General features: G+C 46.9%; 1 protein-coding gene across 1 annotated transcript; it reads right to left on the bottom strand.

Moving 5' to 3' along the window:
- On the bottom strand, positions 1–27,517 carry MKI67 (marker of proliferation Ki-67). Its single transcript, XM_036101952.2, has 15 exons — positions 27,384–27,517; positions 26,737–26,916; positions 23,400–23,478; positions 23,171–23,286; positions 20,036–20,102; positions 18,085–18,130; positions 16,508–17,590; positions 14,927–15,096; positions 13,284–13,602; positions 13,075–13,193; positions 12,805–12,976; positions 10,825–10,980; positions 4,448–9,789; positions 2,965–3,408; positions 1–1,321 (listed from the first exon to the last, which is right to left on the bottom strand). Exons 2-15 carry the CDS (start codon positions 26,826–26,828, stop codon positions 1,256–1,258), a joined length of 8,271 nt encoding a protein of 2,756 aa, XP_035957845.2. The 5' UTR covers positions 26,829–26,916; positions 27,384–27,517; the 3' UTR covers positions 1–1,255.
- Positions 27,518–27,949: the final 432 nt, after the last annotated feature.

Raw genomic sequence — 27,949 nt, 5'->3', positions numbered from 1 at the left:
TTCATTCGGCAAATATGTTTTATTGTGTGCACCTGGCTCCATGCCAGACACAACGGGCATCAGAACGGACAGACGGGGCCGCTGCAGGGGACGGCTGCCCTCTCTGGTCTTCCATCCCCACCTCAACCTGGCTAGACAGGGGAGTGGGGAGGACTCGGACAGGTGACCGGATGGCAGGTGCGCTGTCTTCTACTTCAGGGGACACAGAAAGAGGAGCAGGACGGAGTGGAACATGGAGATGGAAATGCCCAGCAGGGAGCTGTCTCGGTCTGAAACCAGAGGGGCCGTGGCTTGCATGGACGGCGCGGAAATCGCCATCTTTTCTGGAGGAGGGTTGGGGTGGTTTGCAGAACAAGGGGCATGCTGGAAAGGAAGGCAGCTGACGGGGCGGTCAGAGAAAGCACAGGTGGGAGCAGATTCGAGAGAGCTCGGAAAGGTAAAAGGAAAATGCGAGAAGCTAGGAGAGCTGTTGCCGTTCACAGACGAGTGGCACCCTGGCCGGCGGCCCCGAGACCCAGTGCCGGATGCCCTCTCAGATGCGAGCAGTCCCAGGTCAGACAGAGGTGCTTGAAGCGGAAAAGACAAGCCGCCAGTCAGTCGTTAAATACAGCGGCCCCTGCACCCTGCCACTGGGGCCACCAGCCTCCTCCAGGTCGCACGTGTATTCCCTTCCGTGGTAGGGACCCCGGGGACGGGGCTGTCCCGTGCAGGGGAACAACAGCCCTTGAGAGTGGACCCAACGTGTCCCCCATGGTAAAGAAACAGCCGATGAGTTTGTTCATCTGCCCATTCATTCATGTTTCCTGAGTGCCCGCCCAGTGTGGGGACCCAGGGACAGAAATCCCTGCTTTCACATTCTGCCGTGGGACACAGACCCACACAAAGCATTTACAGTGCAGCGTGGGAAGTGCACGCATATGGGACTGACAAGCACAGGCGGGGGTGATAAATGTCACGGCTTCATTTGGCCACGTTAAAGGCCATACTTGGTCCCAACCCCCGCCCCGCACCCGTCCCCAAGCCAAATTTCACATTTTTATCACTTAATGAGACCAGCAGTCCTCTTCATGACCTCCACGTGGCCTTTGTGAATAGACCACTTGGAGACAGAAAATTCTAAGCTTTCTTTCCTTAAACACCCGGATAGCATTATTTACAAAATTCCCTTTTATATTCACCCAGATATTGTACTAGAATATACCACTAAGCTGAACTTATTACTTTTTTTTTCTTTCTCCCCTTTTCAACTTCTTAGCTAAATATCTTCATTGTCCCGACGACTTCTGGTTCTTAATTTCCTGGTGCCCACGTTGTCATTATCCTGTTTGGGAAGAAAAATAGAACTCTTAAGTAAGTGAAAAGAACAATTTTTCGTAACCAACTCTGCAAAAACCCAAATCCTTACTAGGTGTGACACAGGCCTTTAGTTTTAGGAAATTAATTTTAAGGTTGGAAATGAGTTTTGAGCTGTGCCCTGTGAAAGTTGCTTTTGTTCTTTAAAATGTTACTATAAATTTAAATAGGAAGCTTTGTAACTTATTTTTAAGTTAATACATAATAAAAAAAGAAAGAAAACTTCCACACAAATACACACGCTTTTTCACTAATTAAAAAATACCATTCAAAAAAGTGAATTCAAATGTATAAACAGGACAAGACGTTTGGGGTCTTCTAAGTAATCTCTGTGTGTGAAGCGCACAGTCTCTCCACGCTCGGTGAGTGTGACCACCGGCTGCACCTGCTCCCGGAGGAGCTAAGAGGAGGCTCATCCTTCTGGACAATCAGATAAAACAAGAGACCACCTGCCTTCTCAGAACCAGTGGGGTGTCCGCTCCTACTTTACACCCTCCCCTGCCCCAACAGCCCGTGAGAGGCAGACCCCACCAGGGACCTCACCAAGTGATCTTTAACACGTCACTGAGGGGAGGGGAGGTCAGGAAAACAAAAGGCAAAAATTGAAAAAATCGAAGGCCGAGTTTGAAAGCAAATGACCGGAAATCCTTGAACACTGACTGAAGGTGTCCCCAGCTACGGAGCAGATGGTCATCCCATGACCGAAATATCAGGAAAAGGTCAAGGTGGAGACCCACACGCGGAGGACAAGAGGATGGGCGCTACACGAGCTAATAAAGGGCTGGGTGGAGTACACTCTGTTCTCGCTGACCACAGTCACCTGCTCTGTCCCTGCTCCCTCACGGCTCAAAGGGGGGCAGGGGTGCCCAATGACACCCCGGATGGTGCCATCACCCCCATTCCGGCTCGCAGGAAACAGACCTCCTCTGCCTTTGCAGCTGGCACCGATCCAGACGGTGAAGCAGGAAGGTCGCGTGTGTGGTTAGAGTAGCGGCCCATAGCACCGGCCTCTCGGCTCGAAATGCGCGCTCAGAAATTTATACCAGCCCCAGACAGGGAGCTGCGGAACCCCGTTCTTTCAAACTCACAAAATCACGTATTCCGCAGAAGGACACCGACCGGGTTTAAGCACGCGCTGTGGGTTTAGTCGGATGGCAGACGGCTCACTTGCTGCTAAAGGTGACATTACATGAGCAGGCGTCGCATACCACTCGCCGTGGGACACTCTTGGGACTCCTGGGAAAGCCAGGCAGGACCGCCTCTCTGCTCTAGTAAGTTCTGCTGAACTAATGGGGAAACTGAAGACCTTGACCCAGAATTTTCTTACTGGGTGTGTTGCGGGCGGTCAGAAAGTACTGACGGCATGAATTCCTTCTCTTCCTGCATGGTGTCTTCAAAATGTCACTTTTCTACTGGAAGTGGAGACAGATCCAGCTGAACACAGCTACGACAAAATACGTGGTGTGGACTCATGCTTCCTACACCAGTATAACTAGGAGCCGACAGGGCGTTATAGGTCATGCTTTGTTTGCTTCTGCACGTGGGGCAAAAATTATATTGCAATACTCTATGCTCACAAAAAAAAAAAAAGGAAAACAGTAAATTACTTGCCTTTTTTATATTTTCGGCACATCTCTTGGCGCTCCGAGTTACCCTCTGTTGGGGTTCGCTCTCTGAAGCATTTCCTCCAGGAGGGACTGTAATTTTTCTGGATCTCAAACGCATGGGGTCTGAAGGTTGCCTTACTTCTTCCTCCTGCTTCTTCCCACGGACACCCACTCTTTTCTCCCTTTGCTTCTCCTCGGCCACGTCAGGCGAGGGCATCTGACCCAGGCTGGCAGACCTCAGACACATTCTGCTTTCACGGGCTTTGCCCCCAGATGCCGAATTCTTGGCTTCGTCTTCTGGGCTTTGTAACGTTGTCTCTTGGGACGTCTTCAGGGGCTTCTTGTCACTTCTCTTTGTTTTCGGCTTTTCTGCTGCTGTTATAACAGGCTCGGGTCTTTCCTCTGCTACCTCGGTTTTATTTGGACGTCTAGAGCGCAGGGACATTCCCTAAAAGGGTCAAGACATGCACAACATGCCAGTCATGAGTAACACAATTCTCACAATCCAACATGGAGAGAGAGAAGGGATCAAAGTGAACTTAGGGGCGCCTGGGTGGCTCAGTCGGTTAAGTGGCTGCCTTCAGCTTGGGTCATGATCCCAGGGTCCTGAGATCAAGCCCCATGTCAGGCTCCCGGCTCAGCGGGGAGCCTGCTTCTCCCTCTCCCTCTGCCTGCCTCTCTGCCTACTTGTGCTCTCTATCTCTCTGTCAAAAAAATAAACTCTTTAAAAAAACAAACAAACAAAGTGAACTTAAAAAGAATTTGCTTGAAAAGTTAACAGTTGTTTTCTAAGATGCCAGGAATCACTGTGTTCCAGGGAGAAATCCTCTCCACTGGTAAACCGTGAATAAGGAATTCGGTCTCAATTTCCATCACCATATCTGAGTGTCATATATGTCAAATGGGATTACCACAAGCATTTAGAAGACATTCTAGAAAAACGTCCCCTTTTCAAGCAGTAAATGATTTCCTAATCCTTTCCCAATCATTGCTGGAGCAGGACGGGGGAATCGCAATTTCTGGAACTGAATTTATGAACTTCTCCCCGTGCAGGAGTAACCCCCCCTACCTCACAGGCCGGACAGGTAGGTTGTTCTCAGGACGCAAATCCCCACATGGATTGTCTAACCGTGTAAAGACTGACACAGATACCACTCCCACCCAGTGCTCCTGCTTGTGGGGTCTGGAACACAGGACTGAGTGCCCACCTTTTCTCAGCACCTTTCCCACCTCTGCAGATGAGCGTAACTCAACCAGTTCCTGAGAAACTCTTGTCAAAATTCTTAGTAATTTTGACTAGTTATTTTCCCCAACTTGTCTATTCTCTCTGTAAATCCCCAAAGGATTCTTTACCCTGGTCTGCAGTTATTCAGTGTGGAATGCAGACCCCTTTGGGAAAAGATATTCATATATACCTTCAAGCTATGAACAAACATTAGCCCCCAACAGAGAACCCCATCCAAGATGGCCTATCCACCCAGCATCACCTGATGTGGAGGGGTCGTCCTTCCTGCTTCTCTTCCCCTTGTTTTAATCTCCCTGCTGCTCCTTGGCTGGTCTCTCAGGAGTTCCATCCTTTCTGCCACGACCCTCAGCCTCTTCTTCACTGTCAGGGGTTCAGGTGGGTCACACCCCTCTGTGGGAGCCGTCCTCTTCCTCTTCGGGGGTGGCTTCTCCTCTGCAGCGCCCTGCGCAGGGGTCACGGAGCGCAGCCTCTTCGCTCCTGTCGAACCTTCCCCCGTTCCTCGTTTCCTCTTGGAGGGCAGGGAAACACCGCCTTCATTTCCAGATTCGACGGGCTCTCTGTGGCCCCCCAGGTCTTCCACGGCTCTTACTCTACGGGCCCTGAGGCCTCTTTGCAAAACATTCGTGGGTTTCCTCCTGCCTGGACTTTGCTCTGGAGCGTCCTTAGGGCTACCCGCGGCCTTTCCCGGTTCCTTGCTGTGGTCCTGCACTGGGGACGACTCTTTGAAACTGGCCAGGTCTTCCAGGGGCTGGGCCTTTTCCTTAGGTGCTCTTAGCCGATTTTTCCTGAACATTACATTCTCTGCAGGGTCCAGTGTCTGCTTTGCAGTTTTTTTCAACAATTTGATGTCTTCATCAGCACCTCCTGGTTCTCTGTGTGAGTGTGCGTTTCCCCCACGCATTCGGATGGACTTCCCGAGAGCGGAGGGCTCTTCCTTTACGTCCGCTTGCTGGGGAGGGGTCTTGAGTCGCCTCCTTCTACTTGTTGGCTTGTTGACTGGATCTGCTAGTGGAGATTTGCAGGGGACTTTGGTGGTTTTGTCATCAGCCATAGGGTCCTGGGTGTGCTCTGGGGTTTGGAAGAGCTCTCTGAGGCCAGCCAGGTCTTCTAAGGACTGGACATTTTTCTTGGGTATTCTTGACTGCCTCTTCCTTCCAGTTACATTTTCTGCAGAGTCCAGTGTCTGCTTTGCAGTTTTATTCAACAATTTGATATCTTCATCAGCACTTCCTGATTCTCTGTGTGAGTGTGCGTTTCCTCCCCGTGTTCGGGTGGACTTCCTGAGAGCTGAGGGCTCTTCCTTTATGTCCGCTTGCTGGGGAGAGGTCTTGAGTCGCCTCCTTCTACTTGTTGGCTTGTTGACTGGATCTGCTGCTGGAGATTTGCAGGGGACTGTTGTGGTTTTGTCATCAGTCACTGGGTCCGGCGTATGCTCTGGGGTTTGGAACAGCTCTTTGAGACCAACCAGGTCTTCTAGGGAATGGACCATTTTCTTGGGTGTTCTTGACCGCCTCTTGCTTCCAGTTACATTTTCTGCAGAATCCAGTTTCTGCTTTGGGGTTTCCTTGAACAATCTGATGGCTGCATCAGCACCCCCTGGTTCTCTGTGTGTGTGTGTGGCTTCCCCTGGCATTTGGATGGGCTCTGTGAGAGGTGAGAGTTCCTTCTCTCCGTCTACCTTCCCCAGAGGTATCTTCAGACAGCTCTTCATGTGGGTTGGTGTGTTGACTGTTTCTGCTAGTGGAGATCTGCCAGGCATTATTGCTGTTTTGACAACAGCTGTTGGTTCCTTGGTGTGCTCTGAGGTTTGGAAGAGCTCTTTAAAACCGACCATGTCTTCTAGGAATTGGGCCTTTTCTTTCCCTCTTCTTTTCCGCTTCTTGCTTCCGGCTAGATTTTCTACACAGTCTAGCTTCTTCTCTGGAGTTTCCTTAGACAATTTGATGTCTTCATCACCACCACCTGGTTCTCTGTATGAGAGCATGGTTTTCCTTGGTGTTCGGGTGGGCTTCCCGAGAGCTAAGGGGTCTTCCTCTATGACCACTTTCTGGAGAGGGGTCTTGAGCTGCCTCTTTCTACTTGTTGGTGTGTTGACAGGATCTGCTAGTGGAGATTTGCAGGGGACTTTGGTGGTTTTGTCATCAGCCATTGGTTTATCTGTGTGGTTTGGTGTTTGGAAGAGCTCTCTGAGGCCAGCCAGGTCTTCTAAGGACTGGGCATTTCTCTTGGGTGTTCTTGACCTCCTCTTGCTTCCAGTTACATTTTCTGCAGAGTCCAGTGTCTGCTTTGGAGTTCTGTTAAACAATCTGATGTCTTCATCACCACCTCCTGGTTCTCTGTGTGAGTGTGTGCTTTCCCCTGGAGTTTGGGTGGGCTTCCTGAGATCCTTCTCTAGGTCCACTTTCTGGAGAGGGGTCTTGAGCTGCCTCCTTTTACTTGGTGTGTTGACTGGTTCCGCTAGTGGAGATTTGCAAGGGACTTTGGTGGTTTTGTCATCAGCCATCGGTTTATCTGTGTGGTTTGGTGTTTGGAAGAGCTCTCTGAGGCCAGCCAGGTCTTCTAAGGACTGGGCATTTCTCTTGGGTGTTCTTGACCGCCTCTTGCTTCCAGTTACATTTTCTGCAGAGTCCAGTGTCTGCTTTGGAGTTCTGTTAAACAATCTGATGTCTTCATCACTGCCTCCTGGTTCTCTGTATAAAGGCACATTTTCCCCCTCCATTTGGGTGGGCTTCCTGAGAGCTGAGGGCTCTTTCTCTAGGTCCACTTTCTGGCGAGAGGTCTTGAGCTGCCTCCTTTTACTTATTGGTGTGTTGACTGGATCTGCTAGTGGAGATTTGCAGGGGAATTTGGTGGTTTTGTCATCAGTCACTGGGTCCTGGGTGTGCTCTGGGGTTTGGAAGAGCTCTCTGAGGCCAGCCAGGTCTTCTAAGGACTGGACATTTCTCTTGGGTGTTCTTGACTGCCTCTTGCTTCCATTTACATTTTCTGCAGAGTCCAGTGTCTGCTTTGGAGTTCTGTTCAACAATTTGATGTCTTCATCACCATTTCCTGGCTTTCCGTGTGAGTGTGTGCTTTCCCCTGGGGTTCGGGTGGACTTCCTGAGAGCTGATGGCTCTTCCTCTATGTCCACTTCCTGGGGAGAGGTCTCAAGTTGATGTCTCCAACTTGTTGGTGTGTTGACTGGTTCCGCTAGTGGAGATTTGCAGGGTACTTTGGTGGTTTTGCCATCAGTCCTTGGTTTATCTGTGTGATTTGGTGTTTGGAAGAGCTCTCTGAGGCCAGCCAGGTCTTCTAAGGACTGGGCATTTCTCTTGGGTGTTCTTGACCTCCTCTTGCTTCCAGTTACATTTTCTGCAGCGTTCAGTTTCTGCTTTGGGGTTTCCTTGAACAATCTGATGTCTTCATCACCACCTCCTGGTTCTCTGTGTGAGTGTGTGCTTTCCCCTGGAGTTTGAATGGGCTTCCTGAGATCTTTCTCTAGGTCCACTTTCTGGAGAGGGGTCTTGAGCTGCCTCTTTCTACTTGTTGGTGTGTTGACAGGATCTGCTAGTGGAGATTTGCAGGGGACTTTGGTGGTTTTGTCATCAGCCATTGGTTTATCTGTGTGGTTTGGTGTTTGGAAGAGCTCTCTGAGGCCAGCCAGGTCTTCTAAGGACTGGGCATTTCTCTTGGGTGTTCTTGACCTCCTCTTGCTTCCAGTTACATTTTCTGCAGAGTCCAGTGTCTGCTTTGGAGTTCTGTTAAACAATCTGATGTCTTCATCACCACCTCCTGGTTCTCTGTGTGAGTGTGTGCTTTCCCCTGGAGTTTGGGTGGGCTTCCTGAGATCCTTCTCTAGGTCCACTTTCTGGAGAGGGGTCTTGGGCTGCCTCCTTTTACTTGTTGGTGTGTTGACTGGTTCCGCTAGTGGAGATTTGCAAGGGACTTTGGTGGTTTTGTCATCAGCCATCGGTTTATCTGTGTGGTTTGGTGTTTGGAAGAGCTCTCTGAGGCCAGCCAGGTCTTCTAAGGACAGGACATTTCTCTTGGGCGTTCTTGACCGCCTCTTGCTTCCAGTTACATTTTCTGCAGAGTCCAGTGTCTGCTTTGGAGTTCTGTTAAACAATCTGATGTCTTCATCACTGCCTCCTGGTTCTCTGTATAAAGGCACGTTTTCCCCCTCCATTTGGGTGGGCTTCCTGAGAGCTGAGGGCTCTTTCTCTAGGTCCACTTTCTGGCGAGGGGTCTTGAGCTGCCTCCTTTTACTTATTGGTGTGTTGACTGGATCTGCTAGTGGAGATTTGCAGGGGAATTTGGTGGTTTTGTCATCAGTCACTGGGTCCTGAGTATGCTCTGGGGTTTGGAAGAGCTCTTTGAGACCTACCAGGTCTTCTAGGGAATGGACCATTTTCTTGGGTGTTTTTGGCTGCCTCTTGCTTCCAGTTACCTTTTCTGCAGAGTCCAGTGTCTGCTTTGGAGTTGCCTTGAACAATTTGATGTCTTCATCAGCACCGCCTGGTTCTCTGTATGATAGCATGGTTTTCCTTGGTGTTCGGGTGGGCTTCCTGAGAGCTGATGGCTCTTCCTCTATGTCCACTTTCTGGAGAGGGGTCTCAAGCTGCCTCTTTCTACTTGTTGGTGTGTTGACTGGTTCCACTAGTGGAGATTTGCAGGGTACTTTGGTGGTTTTGCCATCAGTCCTTGGTTTATTTGTGTGGTTTGGTGTTTGGAAGAGCTCTCTGAGGCCAGCCAGGTCTTCTAAGGACTGGGCATTTCTCTTGGGCGTTCTTGACCTCCTCTTGCTTCCAGTTACATTTTCTGCAGAGTCCAGTGCCTGCTTTGGAGTTCTGTTCAACAATCTGATGTCTTCATCACCTTCTCCTGGTTCTCCGTGTGAGGGGATGCTTCCCCCCGACATTCGGGTGGACTTCCTGAGAGTTGAGGGCTCTTCGTCTAGGTCCACTTTCTGGGGAGAGGTCTTGAGTTGTACGTTCATCCTGTTTGGCATGCCAACTAGTTCTGGCTTTAAAGATTTCTGGCACTTTTCTGCAGTTTTGTTTCCCACATCCATTGGTTCCTGGGCTTGAGTGGGGGCTTGGGGGAGACCTTGGATGCCCCCCAGGTCTTCCTTGGGTTCTGTGTCCTGCTGTCTCTTGAGGGTGGTCAGGTCTGCTATTGGTTCCCATTTTTGCTCCGAATATCTTCTTGATCTCCTCACAGCTACCATGTTTTCAGAACTGTCTTCTGATTTGATAGCTTTCTCACATGCTTCAAAACAGCTCTCCCATTCCTCCGTCGCTCCCTCAGGTTTCTGTCCTCGCTGTGGAGTTTTCCTCAGATGTCGCCCTGAAGTGTTCTCAGCAGGGTCTGTGTTTGCTTCTTCGTCCCTGTGCCCTGGACCTGGCATCTGTGTATTTCTGAGCTCTGAGGACCTTCGGAACCTGTTTGCGCTTAACGCCGCCTTCGGAGGCTCTGCCTCCGATCCTGGAGTTTTCTCGATGTTTGCGTTTACTCTAATAGCCGGTCGTCTGAGGGCAGGGCTGGCAGGACTTTGATCGGATGGCTCTTGTGGAGCATTCTGAGTCACGGGGAATTCATTCTCTCCTACAGGAAACAAAAACACACATGAGAGATAGATTCTCTTCCCTGCGTTGTGCCAATTTGGTATTTTACCTTTATGAAATACTGCGGAAGAGTCAATAATTCAGCCCCCTAACCAGCCAGCTAAGCTTATGAAGCTGGCTACTTATGTGGCCGTACATCTTTCTTAAGTATGAACCACACACACTTAGGAATAATGTTATCTGGTGACAGACAGTGGAGTCATACTGAGGTGGTGATTTGGATCTACAGGGATCAGATAAAAGAAAAAAAAAATTCCTTAAGAAGGGTCTCCTGAAGGCCGTCGCACCGTGTCTCAGGCACCTGAACACGGACATTTTCTTCAAGCATGAGAAGCAAACAGCTGTTTCTGCTGTTGAACCATCCACACTGTAACATGGCTTATGCTCAGTATGCGTGGGGTCCGTACCCCACAGGAAACACCTGCTGCTCAGCAGAGGAGACACTGTGAGTGAAAACTGTTCTCTCTAGGACAGGGGTAACCAGTACTCAGAGAGAGAGCAAGACAGACTCATTTCTCCCATCTGGGGCTCACGCTGCGGCACAGGCCATCCAGAACATCAGCAGCGATAATAGCACAGTGCGCACATTATCTTTCTCTTTGATTATTTACAGTTATTTTGAGTTTGAGAAATTTACCTAACTATGATGAGAGATCATGCCACTTCTCTGCTGGTCAACCTCTTTAAATAAAAAAGGCAGAAGTGTACACAGGTAGTTTGCAATTATTAAACTACTGTATTAAAATTATTAATACAAGTATTAATTACAATTATTAAAAAATGTTATTATAATTATTCCTTTTTATGCCACTCGCTAAATACCAATGTTAGTTCAACTGCTAAAAGGAATTTCCTCTAAACATGACGACAGAGAAGCTGCAAATGGTATTTTTTCGGGAGTATCTATTGTAGAGAAATAATACAGCATCTGTTTAAAAAATAATAATACCATCTACAATAACTAGTGAAAACATCAAAGTGCAAGAAAAAAAACAAAAGAAAACATTAAACCAACCAAAATTTTCTGAAGTGCACAGCAGAGGTTTTTCTCCTGAATCAGGTACTTGAAACTTTTTTCCGAGGAAATCCTCTGAATTTGAAAAAGCGTTGGGACATGGGCTCATTATTTGTGACTTCACTTTCGCCGGAGTCTTGAACATTTCAGTTAACCCTATGATGTGAGAATATTGGAAAAGCAATTAGCATATTGCTCCTACGTGCCAACAGGCATGCCAGTCCTCAGATACACCAGAGGAAGTGGCAGAGTGAGAACAAGGAATCCCTCCCCAGAATTCTTGGGAGACAGGATCATGTATTAATAATGAACTCATTTTGTTGAAGAGCAGTGAGAAGCTGGAATTGTATCTCTTCTTTGCCTTTCCTAATGAAGGCAGTTGACATCTCGGTCTTGGACCATTGCCCTGATCCTGAGCACTGGCCGGGAGAGAGGCTGGGCCCCCGTGCCTCCCCTCCAGACATCTGGAAACCCAGTGTCCTCATGCTTCCTTGAAAAATCCTAACTTATGTAGACCTGGGTTTTATGTACAAATAAAACGTGCCCAATTTTTAAAAAACGACCGTCCATTGGGCTGCCCATTAATAGTATTGTCAAGTGATAGTATCACTATGCTTTCATTTTAACACCAAAAAGTAGTATTGACACAATAGAAGAAAAGAACAATATAGTTCTTTAGATGGAAGTTTTATCTTTCTGAAACACTCACTCACATTTCCTCTTTTCTCATTCCGCCATCAATGGATCAAAATGCTGTCTGGCATCTGTTTGTAAAGCCTGTTCTGAAGGCCCTTGAATCAGCCAGTTCACTTAAAAGTCTCATCCCTCTGCCCGTGTTCAGGCCTTCCTTAAAATACCCAGGATCCAGTTTTCTGCACAGATTGATGTTTTGTCATGAAAGTTACTCACACCAAGGGGTGGAAGTTGTTTGACTTTCTAGGAAGTTGTGTTGAAGGAAGTTTGGGGAAATCCACTGTCCTGGGTACTGAGTATATAAATATCTATTAATTTTATCTTAAAAAAATATTTTTGAGAATTGGTTTTTAATGCTTCATAACATCGATGTTAGTTACACTCATACATAATTTACAAGGATACACGTATGTGCATATGTCTGCCTATTGGGTGGCATATACCCGAAACTTTTTTCTCATTGAGCATGCTATCAAAACTGGCTACAAAGGTTCTGCATTTTTGTGGTTTGTTTTTTAAAAAGCTGAATGTATTGATCCAACAATGACTGTAATCACAGTGTACTTTATTTGGGTTCTACAGAGCAGTACAACTATCGCATCTTAAAATATGCCAGGAAATAAGAACAAGAATCCATCTAATGGGAGATGGAATCAGGTCTCATCTCCCTCCAGAAATGCTCGAGGCAGAAACCAGTGGTCAAACTGCGTGGCATGAAATCCCAACCCTGGGCTCTTGCCTTGGTTCTAACCTAGGGCAACCACAAGGAAGTCACATCCCACTCTTGCTAATGGAAACACTGGCTCAGCTACTGATGCTTGAGGGAAACCTTCTTACAGGCCTTTGTTTTAAGACAGTTAAGTTTCATGCAAGCGAAGAAAAGCGGGAAGCAGCGAAACATTGCTCAAACCAATGGCTCTAACTTTGCGGACATCGATGAGTAGGGATGCAGGGAAAGGGCAACTTTAAGGGCAAGCCTGCTCCCTTCAGCATAAAGAAGCTTCCAGGTCTCCATACCCATGCTGCAATCCAAGGTAAAGTTGTGCATTTTCCATTCCTACCTGCTTCCTGCAGGACTCATGATCCCCCTTATTATCGGGGACTTGTTCTTGGTCTCCAATCCAGCCTTCTCTTCCTTGAACCATCACCACCCCAGGAAGTCGACTAAAATGTTTATCCTCCCCAAAACCCATTCACAGTAGATACAACTATAGCACCGCCATCCACGTCCTCCCACGAAGGAGGATCAGAAGGCTATCGTTTATAAGACCCAAGCTAGGTTTTTACCTGAAAGATCTTCATTAAAGTCCATTTTTTGGTTGAATACAAAGCTGTTGAGCATTCTGTAGGGCCGAGCGGGCACGTTTACTTTCTCAATGTGAGCTTTCCCTATTATAATGGTACAAGGAGAATTGGCATGGCCTGTGCTAAATTGATTGTGAACATCGCTAACAGGCTTCTGGAAAAAAATATAACAAGATGAACAAAATGTCAAAGAGTAAATGCACAGTCCACGGAATCATACAGAAGAGAATGGGCTCAAAGGGCAACTCCTACCTTTGGAGTATTCATTCTCCTCTGCCTTTTGCTCAGCTGCCTTTGGGGGCCATGTTTAACCACTTTAGCTTGTGTTTGTTTGGCTCCGAGTTTTACAACATCTGCCCACGATTTTGCCACTGTCAGAAGGAGAAGGTGTTGAAACGTTTCCAAACTTGTATTCGTGAGAAAATGAACCTGACGACATTATCTGCCAACACAACACTCACCGATTAAATTGGCTTCAGAAGCACCACTCCTTCTTTTGGAATAAATCCTCTGCAAGATCTCATGTTGGCTTCGATCGATGGAAGTTCTCTTTGAAGGCAAGGTGCCGCTCTTCCTCCCTCCCCTCTTGGGAATGTCTGTGTGAGGAGATTTGGTGCCACTGCAGACTGAGGACACCTTGCATGACCTGCGGCGGGTGTCATTTGCAACTGGAGAAGTTTGCGTCAGATTCCGAGCTGGAGATCCTTTACACTGGTCTTGTGCAGTCACTTCCAAACGGATTTCTGAAGAATCTTCTTTTCTTGATGGTTGAGGGTATTCCTGACGATATTTAAATGTTCATAAGAAAGCTTACCACAAATATAACAGCTCTGTAGTGAATGTGAAAACCCTACCCAATTAAGAATTGTTTTTTTAAAGATTTTGTTTATTTACTTGCCAGAGAGAGAGAGCACACAAGCAGGGGAGCAGCAGAGGGAGAGGGAGAAGCAGGCTCCCCGCTGAGCAGGGAGCCCAATAAGGGGCTCAATCCCAGGACCCTGAGATCATAACCTGAACAGAAGGCACGTGCTTAACCAACTGAGCCACCCAAGTGTCCCCCCATTAAGGAGTTTAGCTGTTTAAATCTTGAAGCACCAAAACATTTCAACCACTGTCTGTCAAGTATTAGGTAGAAATAGGAGTCTGTCCCCCTCATTTAAGAAAAAAAAAATGGGAAAAAAAGAGTGAACAAGTGTTAATTGGGGTATTTTGGGTAGAAAGGCAGAAGGAACCTCCCAAGGAGTGACAAGTGAGCGTGCTCTGATCTGAATTGGAGAAAAACACCATCTGTAGGTGTCTAATCCAGCTTCGGTCTACACAGAAGGAGGGCTGCTCCTTTCTGGGGGCCTGTGTAAAATGGAAAAGGAGCCCGGCATACCTTACACGCCTTTCGGTTTGAAAAGAAATTAAAGACTGCCCAGGCCCTCTGACGAGGATGAGCCATGAGGCCATAACTTTCTAGAGACCTCAAATCAGGTGGACAACACAGCCTAGGGTAGGTGATTAAAAGTTTTAAATAGCTGATGGTCAAAATCATAGGTGTGTTGCCACCCAAGATTTTCCTTTTCACCTAAAAGGAAAAAAAAAATCCCTTAGGGTTATGCGTCATGATGTCTCCAGATTCTTTGTAATTGCTTGTGTGTCTTTTTAAAGATTTCGTTTATTTATTTGAGAATGAGAGAGCCAGAGAGCACACAAGTGGGTGGAAGGGCAGAGGGAGAGAGAGAATCTCCAGCAGACGCCCCAATTGAGCACGGAGCCGGACGCAGGGCTCGATCTCACGACCCTGAGATCGTAACCTGAGCCGAAATCAAGAGTCAGACGCTTAACCGACAAAGCCACCCAGGGGTCCCTTTAATTGCTAGTCTTTACTGAACCCCCCGGCGATCACCTGTGAGTCTGGCTGGCAGGGCGGCCCTGCAGAAGGCAGCCCTGAGGACTCACCTGTACTCAGCCCCTTAGAATCGTGCTTCGAAGCCCAGTGAAGGAGCTCTCCTTCAGATTTTTTTATTTTTACTTTTTTATTAGAAAGAAAAAGGTCTTCATAGTAATTGTGCTGGTGTGGGGAGTGTGAAAGGATGAGGATACAGGCCGCCCAACATACCTTGATGATTTTCTTCAGGACAGGTGGAGTGTGGCTGGCGAGAGATCTTCTCGGTGTTTCTCCTCTCTTAAGAGGTGTATTAGGAGGTAAGTTCTCATCAAATAACTCCGGCTTCAGACGACCACCAAAGGAGACCCGCCTTCTTTTTAGGGGTGTTCCCTCAATCTTATCTAAAATAAGGAATACAAATGTGGAGAGAGAATGAAAGACATACACTTATATAGACTCATTACACTTGTGAAGACTGTTAAAGACAAACCACTGGTACCGTCCCCCGAAACCTAACACCACGGCATTTCATCCCCTTGTCCTGCTGAGGACGCTGGAGCTGCTTCAAGGGCTCAGGGAAGATCCAGGGACAGGACAAAGATTTTCTACAAAAGGCTGAAAAATCCTATGTGGACAGAGCTTGATAAAGGGATTGGTCTGGACCTGTGGCTTCCATCTGGGAGGAGGGCAATGACAGAGATGGAAGTTTCTGCAGTGACCCGGGAGGGCATTTTCAAAAGCCACATATGAACTCGGGCCTCAGCCAGACCTACCTAGTGAGAAGTCACGAACCTGACAACTTCTCCAGGTGGTTCGAATCGGCAATTCATGAGTCCCAACCCTACCTCACATCCTTGTGAACCAGCACGCAACAGAAATCCCTTGTCTAAGTGGTGCCCCTTCCGGAGACTCATGGGGACATTGTGATGGATGCGTGCGGGTCTCATTTCAGAGAGCCGCGCACCTTGCCCGAGGGCCCCTCTGCAGATCAGAGCCCCGACAGTAAGCCTGCTACTTCAGAACATCTGGAAGAGCCCCGAGAAGTGCGGGCGGACGCCCGGGAGGTGCCACGCCTCCTCCAGAGGTCACGGCTCTGCCCCTCGCTGTGTCACCTGAGGCCATCAGCTTCCCTATCTGCAAGAGGGAAATCACGGGAATGCCTGTCCCCTGGGGACTCCCGCTGCCTGCACAGAGGGGTAAAAGTGTGAATGTCTGAAAAACACCTACAACAGCACCTGATGCATAAACCCGTGGGTTAGTCCAGTGTTTTATAAAGAAAACAAAACAAAAAACAAAAAGAAAAAAACCGCTAGTAGGAGACCCTGAGAAGAGTATAAATCCCCGAGAGACGCCCTCTAATATTTAAACATTTCCAAGGGATTGATTTCCCTGGACTTCATTTACGGGAGCAAACTCATGGGCTACAGGGCCTTATGGGTCAGAATTAAAACTTGTGTGAAAAGCCATTATGCTTATTGGGCGTATCTTCCCTCCTATTTTCTCGTAGGGGGAACAGGAGACTCCACCATGGTTTTGGAGCCCCTCACGATCCCTGGCTCCCAGGGGAACCTCCCTAACCACCTGCGCTTCCTCTGGAGCCCCTGGTTACGAGTCTCCGGGACAGGAGGACGGGTCTGTCAGAGCAGACGGCGCACATGGCTGTCAGGAGCACACCGCCGTGCCTCACAGACCGTCTACACCAGGGCCATCCCTGCTGGGGGAAGGAAGGTCTCATGACTTCATATCTGGAAGTCTTTCTAGATATGTGTGAGCCCTGCGGGGGAAAATAAATGCACAGTTAAGTAAACTTACTGATGGAGTCACCAAAGTTGTTGCTGTCAACTGAACTACAACCAGGGAACCCAGAGCTCGAGGGCCCGGCTACGGTGCCCACTTTCTCCGGCTGGTGCACGGAAATGCTTTGAATCTTCCTTTCAACTTGAACGGGCAATGGAGCTAAAACAGTGTGATTCTGAGTTTCCAGTTCTGTGGTAAGAATGTCCACACTGGTAGGAACACTCCCCCTCTTTTTGGAGAAGCATTTTTCTGGTGTAGCTCCAAAATTATCAGCATTTTCGACTCTAGTGGGTGTCTGATTTCTGGTTAAGAAATTCCGAGGAGGAAATGTTTTGTAATCTGTCCCGAAGCCTTCCCTTTGATCCAGATTCATGGACTCACTTCCGCTGGGAACATGCATGTCTTCGCTCTGACGTTTTCGTGAGGCATTGTGTGGGGAATGTTGGACCATGGTCCTGGTTCTCGTCATCTGCTTAGGAGGGATGCTGGGACCCATGGTCTCCTTGGGAGTCTGAAGAGCTTCCTCATCCTTTCTCCTGCCCTCAGTCTGGCTAGTTCCTTGTTCTCCCAAAGCAGGGTCGGCCTTCACTGGGGTGAATCGACCCGACCTGGGTCTGGATTTCAGTGAGACCAGGATTTGTGTCCCGTCTTGTAACCCACCAGAACATTCGTTCTCTGATGCACGATGACTCCGTGACCCCGATTTTTTACCGCTCTGTAGAACATTTCCTTTTTCTGATTTCACATCAAACTCTTCTTTCATGGACTCGTAAAGCTTCCTAAAGGGAGACTCATGGTTTTCACTGTTCTCAGGATGCCATGTAGAGGGGAAAGACTTCAGTTCTCCATGACAACTCACTAAGGGTATGCTGGAATCTTCCTTAAAATCCTCGGCTGTAGGATCCATTGCATTTCTGTAGTTCTCTCTAGGAAGTTCTGAGGAACGAACAGCATTAATTGTTTTTCTAGCAGCGTGATCTTTGGGGCCATCCGAGACTCTGCCGGCTGCTTTGCCATTCCTCGCGTGTCCCAGAGGACTTCCTGAGATATTTTCTTCACAGAGTTTTGAACAGGCATTGGAATCTTGAACTTTCCCATCTTGGCAATGAGTTATGAAATAAGAAACAGAAAGTTCAAGATTTTCTCAGTGATTAACACCGTGCAGTATTCACATTTTACAACCATTTCAAGTTGTCTTGTAATCTAGTTTTTCACTTAGCCTACAAATTACTTAATGCCAAAATGCGTAAGAAAAGTATTCTGATACTTGAATTATGATGTAAACAAATAAATCACAGCAGCCTCCTATAACCAATATGAGGGATCACCTGCTATTAGTCTACTCAATTAAACTGACAACCGTGTTCAGTTTATTTATACTTGGACGCTCCAGTAAGCATGGTGCCCCACACCTCTCTTGAGGAAATGTTAACTTGGGGGTCTGCCTATCTCTCGTGTTAAGTAACACAACCTCCTAACCTTTGTGAACTTAGATGTAGAACGCTGGTGTTCTTGTTGTCTCTTCCTTGCCCTAATGCTACACAGAGAGCTGATCTTGCAGGATCCCAGAATAAAACCAAAAAATTACTAACCAGGGTCGGAAGAGAAGCCAGATCTTGAGACCCTATGCAGAGATTCCTGTAAATCGGCAAAATAAAGACAGCTATTTAGGTGCTTGTTCAAATACCAACAGTCATATTTATGAAAATATTCTTGCTATGGATGCTCTTCCTTACCAAACTGTTCTTATAGGAATTTTAGAGACTTTGAGAAATGATCCAAAGACACTCAGGGACAAGTGCTCATAATACAAGTATTTCTTAGCTGATTTTAAAAAATATAATGATAGAATAAGAAACAAACTTGAAGCTCAAAACTGTTTAAATGGAACCTCAGTTGAGTTTTTCTAACTTCCTCAAACTTCTTTCTCATCACCATATGAAAGAACCAAAGCTAAAATTAAACATCACCTGTGCTCAGCATCTGTGAACCTACCAAGGGCACAGAATTATTGACTTAATACTTAAGTTTTATCAGAAAGAGGCTGCAGGACCTGTGGATGACCTGGGGCCCCACTCAGCTCGGGTGCTCGGGTCGGCAGGTGCACCTGAGCCGGGATGTTCAGGCGAAAGTGAAACCAGCACATCACAGGCGTCGCGCCCTCCGAGCGCGGCAATCGGATCCAGTGCTCCTACCTGGCCCCCGACTGCTGCCTTCACAATCTGTCAGAAGATTTTTTAGGGGGCGAGGAACAACCACAGAATAACAATGATGTAAGGTATAAAAGTTCAATGTTGCTTCAAAGGAGGAAAAGTATCTCATCTGAATTATTATGGGGGAAAAAAATCACAAAATATATCCAAAGGCAAATAATTTAACTTCTCTCTTCAATCAGTTTCAGATTTCTTGGTATCGGACACGTTGCTTCTCTAACTCGCCAAGTGAGGGATCAGTTTCTAATTCCCAAAACTTGAAGTTGACCAAGGATCTTATGACTAAACAATAAAAATGAATTAAAATTTAAAACTATGTGCAAAATATAAGCAAGCATATAAGCCCATTTTTTGTACCATTATATTCCATAGGCATAAAAATCACTGTCAACGTGCTATAACACGTTCTCAGTATTCAGTTTCAATACTGACTTTATCACAATCCAGACAACAAACAGTTTCTAGGTCTTCTAACCACTGCTAACCCAAAGTCCAGCCTTTTGCTTGGTTCCCTAATACCTGCCAACAAAGTGGGTAGAGAACCTCAAAATCTAGCTTTCCCCCAAAGCCAATGAGGGGCAAGGTCACCATTAAGGTCATTCCTCTAAAGAGGAAGCAGCACATAGCAGGAGCAGAGATCTTCAGTTGAAGGGCTTCCAGCTACTTTCGGGTGTAGGTACAATATGACTTTTTAAACCAGTGAATTGCAACCTAGTCACAAGAGACCAGCTTGGGTAGCTTCCTAAAGGAGACACATCCTCCTGAATCTCTAAGGATGGGCCCAGAATTGCATTCCGATAAAGCCATACTGTTTGGATGGACACAAGTAGTAAGATTCTCTCACAAGACACAGTGCAGTAATGCTCTCCCAGGGGCATGGGTTATCTCTCCATCAAAGTCAGGAAGCATCTCTGGGACTCACAGCTCTGATGTGACCATTTCAGATGCATAAAGATGGAGGAACACAATAACTGGGAGACAACACAAGCCACTCATCTAGTTCCCAGATTTTAAATCTATGTGATGCGCTGTCCTAACCAAAGGTTTAGAAGAAGATCAGATCGTGAGATACTCCAGAAGCCTTCGGGCCAAAGTGTAAGACTGACTTAGTCCTCTCATTATGGGGGGAAAAAAAAAAAAAAAAGCATAGTTGTAAGTGATTTCAGTATGTCCAAGTTCAACTTGTTTAAGATCTCAGGTACCTGTCCCTCTCTTACTGTCAAGTCACCCTCCCTTGTGAGACATCATTCATTGACGTGCATATAAATGATTTCATAGTATCGTGCAGAAGAATCAGAGTCCGCAGTTGGATAATCCACCCCCCCATCACCTGTTTGCGCTTTTGTCCTGTGAATTCCGTTGACTCGCTTCTATTCTGATGACTTTCATTTTCATACCTGAAGTGCACAGAAGGACAGACACACATTCAGATTCCAGCTCTGTAACTGATGGGAAAGCCTCCTTATCTCATTAATGTCCAAGGAGCAAGGAACAAACGTCAAGTTTTATTCAAGAGATTCACCTTATTCATGGAAATAAAGGTAGAGTTAGAAAAGATTTTACAGTAAAAACTTGGATAGGTTGCCTCAAATTTCTTTGGCAACACTGTTATCAGAGGTGGGGACCCAGATTAGTTTCTGAACGCTGATAAGCTGTGTGATTTCAACACTATCTGAGTACCTCTGTGAAAACCTGCCTATGAGAGCCGATCAGATTCGCACCGGTTTATATCCGTGGAGATCATCTGAGGGCCTGAAAGTTCACCCGGGAAGCCGAGGCCTGAGTCACTTGGTGATGTTTCCTACTGCAAGGCCACCAGAGCCACCTGTAACGTAGGGCCACTGTGACCTCCTGTGTCCTGCCTGCCCCATCTGTATCCGAACAAAGACTGGCACAGTCTTGAAGATGTCGACAGATTTAACAACACAACACTGTCCTTCTACCAGACCCTGGGCATAATTCACAGAACCACCTGCTATGGGCATCCTGAACTTGGCCTCCGTGAGGTGGCCTGATCCGAAACAGCCGGGTGTCTGGACTTATTTCTCCCGATCGCAGAGTTCATGGTCAAGTTCTTCTTCCTAAGAATGCTTTCCCCATTCTTGTGTTGGAGGTATTTAATTATCTCAATTAATCTCAATCTGAATAGCATCTCATTTGGGGGAAGAAGTTCTGGTCTCCACTCCACATCAAATGCTTCCTACCTAGAAGTCTATTCAATAAGCATACCCTTTGGGCGCCTGGGTGGCTCAGTTGGTTAAGCGACTGCCTTCGGCTCAGGTCATGATCCTGGAGTCCCGGGATCGAGTCCCGCATCAGGCTCCCTGCTCAGCAGGGAGTCTGCTTCTCCCTCTGACCCTCCCCCCTCTCATGCTCTCTCTCTATATCATTCTCTCCCTCAAATAAATAAAATCTTTAAAATAAATAAATAAATAAATAAGCATACCCTTTAAAAAGGAAGGCAAATTCACGAGCCCAGTGAAAAAGATGACCAGTTGAACCCATAGGAAATATGTGTTTAATGCGAATGGAGGCAGTAATGAGGTTGGTGTTTTATTAGACAACATGGATGACCAACGTGACCCTACTGTGAGCTGCCTAAAAGAGACACGAGGCACAATCAAAGGAGCCTACAGGATGAACGTGGCAGGATGGGAGAGGACACGACAAGCCAACAGCAACCAGAAGAGAGCTGGAGGGGGCGTACGCTAACATCAGACAAGAGAGATTTCAAGATAAAAATTGCACACGAAGACCAAGCATATTTTATAATGATAAAAGGATTGAACTATCCAGAAGATAAACCGATTGTAAAGAAAAGTGCACCTAACAGCTGCTTCTAAGAGACAATCTGAGTCTTAAGGATTATGAAAAGTTGAAAGCAATGTGCCAGAAAATATGATAGTATGCAATCACTGATTAAAAAAAAAAAAGCATTACGAAAGGTACAGAATATCTCAGAAAGATAAGCGACAGAGCTTCACCCACCAGGACAGAATTTTAAATTTCAACACATAGTATGGCCTCGACAGATCGACAGCAGAAACAGAAGAGCTAAAAAAACAGAAAGGAAGAAAGAATCCTCAGTGTGATTTCAACCTACGCACCTGAGTAAGAATCAAGGGCTAAGTTACTGTGATTCTAGAGCCAGGGATTTGAATCTAACGGATGGTCGTGGACAGAACGCTCCCCACCCCGCTCCACCCCAACGCCGGGAGCTGTAGAACGCACATGTTTTTGGAACACACAGGAGAGATTAGTAAAAAATCAACCACATCTGGTCATAAAGCAAGCCCTCGACTCACTTCAAAACCTGGAAATTTCCCAAACGTCTGTCCAGAATGAATAAATTGTGTATAATTGGGTATATAACTGGGATATTATTTCAATGACATATTTAGGCAGTGAGAAAGAACAAACTGGGACGTCCATGCTCTGGCTCTCACAAGCATGGGAGCAGGACTCAGCTACAAGCACATACTTCATTGTTTCAAATTTATGGAGTTTATTAATAAAGACAGACAAAACCAGAGCGGTTAGAGATGCATGCTTAGGTAGCAAAACTCCAAAGACTTTATGTCATCAGAAAAGCCACTCTGGTGGTTTACTTGGTGAGGGAAAGAAGCAGTGATTAGAAGAACTATTCAGAAGGTTCTGGAAATATTCTGTTTACAGCTCGGGTGGTGTATTAGTTTGCTAGGGCTGCCATCCAAAATGCCATGCGCAGGTGACTTCCACACAGAAGTGTATTTCCTCACTGTTGTGGAGGCTGGAAGTCCGAGATCAAGGTGTTGGCGGGACTGTTTTCTCCTGAGGCCTCTGTCCTGGGCTGGCCAGGGCCGCCCCTGCTGCCTTCACGTGGCCATCCCTCTGAGCACCTGCTTCCCTTCTTCTGTGTCCTCATCTCCTCTTCTTACAAGGACACCAGTCAGATTGATTAGGACCCACCCTAATGGCCCCGTTTTAACTCAATCACCTTTTTAAAGACCCTGTCTCCAAATACAGTCATATTCTGGCTTTCCGGGGTTTAAAACTTCATTATATGAATTTTAGAAGGGACACAATTCAGTCCATAACAAATGCTGATCACCTGGGTGCTCACGTCAAGATAAGCTGAGCTGGACATCTTGTCTTGTGTCTATTCCCCAAGAGCGTCTTTTTAAAATGAAACAGAAACTGAAAAATGCGTGCGGCTTCACCACACTCACAACAAAAATAAGACCCCGTGAGGCTCCGGTCACCCTTCTTTGGCCCAGCTCCATGCGCTCGGATCCTTGAATGTAGTCACACAAGCCCCATGTGTCATCCCACCTAAACCCTCGTGACCTCAGATTGAGAACCAGGGGTGAGAGTGGCCGCCTCAAATGCTCCGACGTCATCCGCAGCACAGAAAAGTCACAGACGTCTGCCAGGCTGGTTTTGGTGCATCAGTGTCGAGAATGACTAGTTTTTACTTTTCACCCACCTGAAAGAACGATCGACAATAGTGATCACATCTCCGTGCTTTAGCCGTACAGGGTCCGCGATGACGGATCCGTTCACTTGTGTCGGATTGGTGGAACTGAAATTAAACAACACTGCCTACAAAGTAGGAGAAAGGGGAAAATAGGTAATTGATGAATGGGTAAAAAGTGAAATGAACAGTTAAAAAACAAAACAAAACAAAACACAACAGATTTCAAACACCCACTTACCTCCTGCCCACTGATCTCAATTTTGCAATGCTGTTTTGACACGACAGGGAGCTGGAGCCGAATGTCACATTCGATACCCCTTCGATGAAAGAAATTAAGAGTTTTAGGCTGCCACAATTTTTCTAGAAATTCCATGAATGCTTCAAAATACAACAGCATTTGACCAAATGTTTGATCCATAAATGAAACGACAGAAAGTGATCATCAGTTGGGCGATGTGATGATCTGTGCATTCGGCAAACAATTTTGACAAGTATTGTATAAGCAACTATTTTAAATCTTTAAGACTTTGGGTACTTGAAAACAATTATAAGGAAAATATTAGAATACAAAACTGGATTGCCTTTACTGAAATACCTATGCTTTTAAGACCCAAATAAGGGAGTACTTCCTATCAGTTTGGAGAACTGTAACGATTTCTGATACTCTGTGGCTTTTTTCTAGAAAGAAAGGTTTATGTGTGTTTGTTTGCAATGTTATGTATGTTTCAAGGTTTCATCATCACTACATGTGCTGTATTTTATACTAACACCTGTCTCTTCACATATAAAAAGACAATCACATCAGCACCTACATCACGGGGTTGTTCAAGCAATGAATGAATTATACATTTCTGCCATTTGCCTGGCACATAGTCAATGCTATTTACTCATGAGCTTTTCATTGTTTTAAAACTACACTGTATTAATGGACGGATTCACAAGTCTATTATTAAAAATACGAATGCGAGCAACAAATAAGCATTATTAGATTCAACTTCACTTTCCACACAAAGAACATCAGAAGGAAGCACCATTAGGGAGCATTTCCAAACCCACGTGCACACTAATCCAAATGGTCCTTAGTAAGTTTCCTTGGGTCTCTGGGGTTCCCTTTACTGTAAGTTTGAACAGTTATATACTCTCCTTTCTGTTCTCAACACAGTATTCTGGAGCTGGGACTACCTCTTTCTAGAACGCATATAAAAGATACAGTGGTATAAAATAATTGCAGAGCTGGAAGTGGACTCCCAAGGGCTGATAGACTTGGATTGTGAGTGTCAGTGTGCGCTCAGTTTCTTGTCCCTGCATAGTTGTACGGTGTCCTTGGCCTTCGTGGAAAGATGTGGTTTAGTGGTTTCGGCTTAATGTGGCAAATAGGTTGTAAAGGACAAAGCAGCACATCAGGAGCTGTGGATAGAGCAGTGCTCGCTGTCTGTCCATATAAAGAGAGAAATGGGCTCAGCCACAGAGGTTTAAAGTATCTGCTTGCCCCATATATTAACACTAACCGGGGCTCAGATACACAGTTGTATTTTATGTTTCATGGTCTCCTAGCCTTTCCAGCCCAAGCACTTTTGGACAAAACTTGCTCCTTGTTTGAGGTTTCGTTGTCGGGTTTCTGTGTTTGTTTTTGTGGGTGTTTGGCTCATTCCATCCGTGAGCTTTGCAGGCAGCCAGACGTGATGCAGAACTTAGGTTCTAAGGTGTTTCTGGTAGGGGGGTCATTGGTTGGCAGGAGTAAGTCATGCTTTTTCTCTAAAGGGGGATGAGGGTGGTAATCCACGAGACGAGCTGAAGTGTAGTTGTTAGAAGAATTTTGCGACTGGAAATTTTAGCTTTGAGTTTTGTTGCTCTAGTTCCTAAGATAACTTGGAGATGCTGCTCATTTGTCCAGGGACCCCTCTGACTCCTGGGATCCCACCCATTCTTTCACTTTAAGAAAAAACAAGTAATTGTTGCAGAGGTCTCTGTATTCTGCAGCTGCCCTTTTGTAAGTACTTTTCCCAAATAAAACCATTAAAAAAAAAAAAAAGAGTATCTCTTCCTACATATGTCATATGACCAAACACTTTTGAATGGGTTCTAAATGATAAAACCCCACATAAAAAGATATTTAATCACTGCTGTAGAATAATGAGAATTACTGACATTTAACACCAAAATGTTTATTCTTTTTCCTTTGAAGAGAAAAGAAGGTATGGGAAGTGAACAGCCACTTTAAACTAAAGAAGAGAATTTGATTTTTAGATAACAGACTATTACAGCGAGAGAGAGAGAGAGAGAGAGAGAGAGAGAGAAGAGATTATCTCATTAGATCTGAGAATTTGTGTGGCTGCAAACTGCTAACTAGAATCCCTATGGATCAGTGGTTCTTAACCTCAGCACCACTGACATTCTTTACAGTAGGGGCTGTTCTCTACATTGTAGGCTCCTTAGCAGCATCCCTGACCTCTTCCATTGATGCCGCTGGTTTGAGCCTCCCACACTGTGTCATAGAAAAATGTCTCCAGACCTTGCCAGATGTCTCCTGCAGGGCAAAAGAACCCACGGCTGAGAACCACTGCTATTTATGACTCCACGTTCAGCCCATGCATCTGCTAGACACAGAGCACCAGCTATCGATCACCTCTCTCTCGCCAGACCCCTACCAGGCACTGCGTACATCATTATGAACCAGACAGTCCCTGTCCTTACACAGTTTAGTAGTAGGAGACACAACCAGGGACTCATCACCCTGCATGGTGTTAGGAAAGACCGGAGCAGTGTTCACCTAAGGGTTCTCTTTAGGTAACACTCAAACGGATATCTGAAAGTTGGAAAGGAAGCACTCACATAGGAAGATAGAGAGAACATTCCAGTCATAAAAGTTTAAACTGGCCAAAAGCATCAAGATGAGCAAGAGCTCGGAACGTCTGAGGTGAGGTAGAACATGGTAAGGATGGGGTGGGTAGGACAGGATGGGGTATGGGTAGAAGGTGGTCGGGGGTCCCACCTCACAGGGTTCCACAGAGAGGGTGACTTATCACTTTATAAGAAATCCCATGTTACAAACGCGGAGCAGTGTGCCTGTTACACTAGGACCATAGTTATTTACCACCAACACAAGCCGGCAAAAAGAAAGAAGTTCTCAAAACACTAGCAGGACTTCTCCTATTTTCATTTTTCCAAAAAACCAACAAGCCAAATACAGAGCCTCCTCCCCTCATTTGCTCAGTAGTGTCCCCCCCACAGCCAAGGCAAGCCAAGTTTGGAGGGATTTCAGATGAACATACTGGTCATCTAAAGAATGCCTGAAGTGAATCAGGTTTTGAGAATAATCTACATTTTTCTCAATTTAAAGATTTTATCAAGTCAATTTTAAAATGTGTTTGATTAAAAACAATACTTAACGGTATAAACATTGTTTTCAAAAATCGATTTTCTAATAAACAACTACGTTACATTGACAATAGGTAGGAAAGTCCCCTGCAGATTTGGGGGCAGGAACCACTCCTAGGGCATTTCCAGTCTGTTAATCTATGATTAGGATATTAATGTCTTTTAAACTAAATTGTCCACCCCTGTGCAGGGCTCACCTTCCAAACAAGCAGGTGCTGAGGCTCAGTGGAAAGTGGGGGCCGTCCACCCCACTTCTTTTGATGGTAACAAGGCGTCCTGTAGGACCCATTTTCTAAGCAAGATGTTGAGTATAATCCTTATAGGAAGGTCAGGCATCAGAAGGTTTGCTGAAGCAAACTTACTGCAGGAACATGCCACTGAATAAAACAAAAACAAAACACACGAGGTGGGGGGTGGGTGTTATTCTAAAAGCAAAGAGATTGGAAGTCACTTGTAAGTGACCAAATGGGCTCACATGTACAATTCGTCATGCTCCTGCCACCTTGACCTACACCTTACTTGACCCCTGGGGAGCCCCAGCCAGGTCCCGGCCTGCACTCCAGGGCGCCCCCCAATACCCAGTGCCCTCAAAGACCCGCGGCCAGGACGCAGTCCATCAAGGTCTAGGCTCCTGGGAGTTCCCACCGAGACCCCCTGGCCAGAGCCCCGGTCGCGCTGCAGGCGCTGGTTCCAGCAGAGCAGAGGGGTCCCCAAGGCCCGGGCCCCCAGGCACACCGGCCGCCCCCGCCCCCCGAGGTCCCCCGACAGTGGCTCACCCAGGACCAGTTGCCCGCACCGCCACCAGTGGGTCCACCGCTCTGCCAGATGCAACCCAAGTCCTCACCTGGAAAAGCCAGAGACTCGCCCACTTGCGTCCGCCGCCCGCCCCTTGCTCCAGGGACGGGGACTGCCCGCGGCCAGCTCCGCCGCAGCCCTCACTGCCCCCCGCCGTCGCCCTCGCCGGCGACCAGGTAGCCCAGCCCCGCTGCGCCCGGGAGGTGCCCGGCGTTAGCTGCTCCGCGCGTAAAGCCGCCGCCGCGCCCTCCCGATTCAAATGAAAACAACGATTCGAATTTGGCGCTAAGCGCTGCGATTGGGCGCGGCGGCGCGACGGCAGACCAATGGGCATGGGCGAGGGCGGGGCGGGGCGGGGCCAGAGGGGAGGGCGCGGGCTCCGCGGGGCAGGGAGTGCGGGCTGGCGGGCGCCCGGTGCACCTGCGGAGGACAGAGGGCTCTCACCAGGGACAGAGAGAAAAAGGCGGAAATGGAACACGGTCTTACTGCCAGGAAACCTCTCTTGCCTCCTTTTCTTTAAGGACAAACACAACTGCACACAATATGTTACTCATTGCTGGCAGGTTTAAAAATTTTAAAAACTTCCCATATCTTCTCAAAGACAACCAATTATTA

The sequence above is a fragment of the Halichoerus grypus genome, chromosome 7, assembly GCF_964656455.1.
Source record: "Halichoerus grypus chromosome 7, mHalGry1.hap1.1, whole genome shotgun sequence".
Classification (NCBI taxonomy): domain Eukaryota; kingdom Metazoa; phylum Chordata; class Mammalia; order Carnivora; family Phocidae; genus Halichoerus; species Halichoerus grypus.
This window is presented reverse-complemented; position numbering and strand designations above follow the sequence as displayed.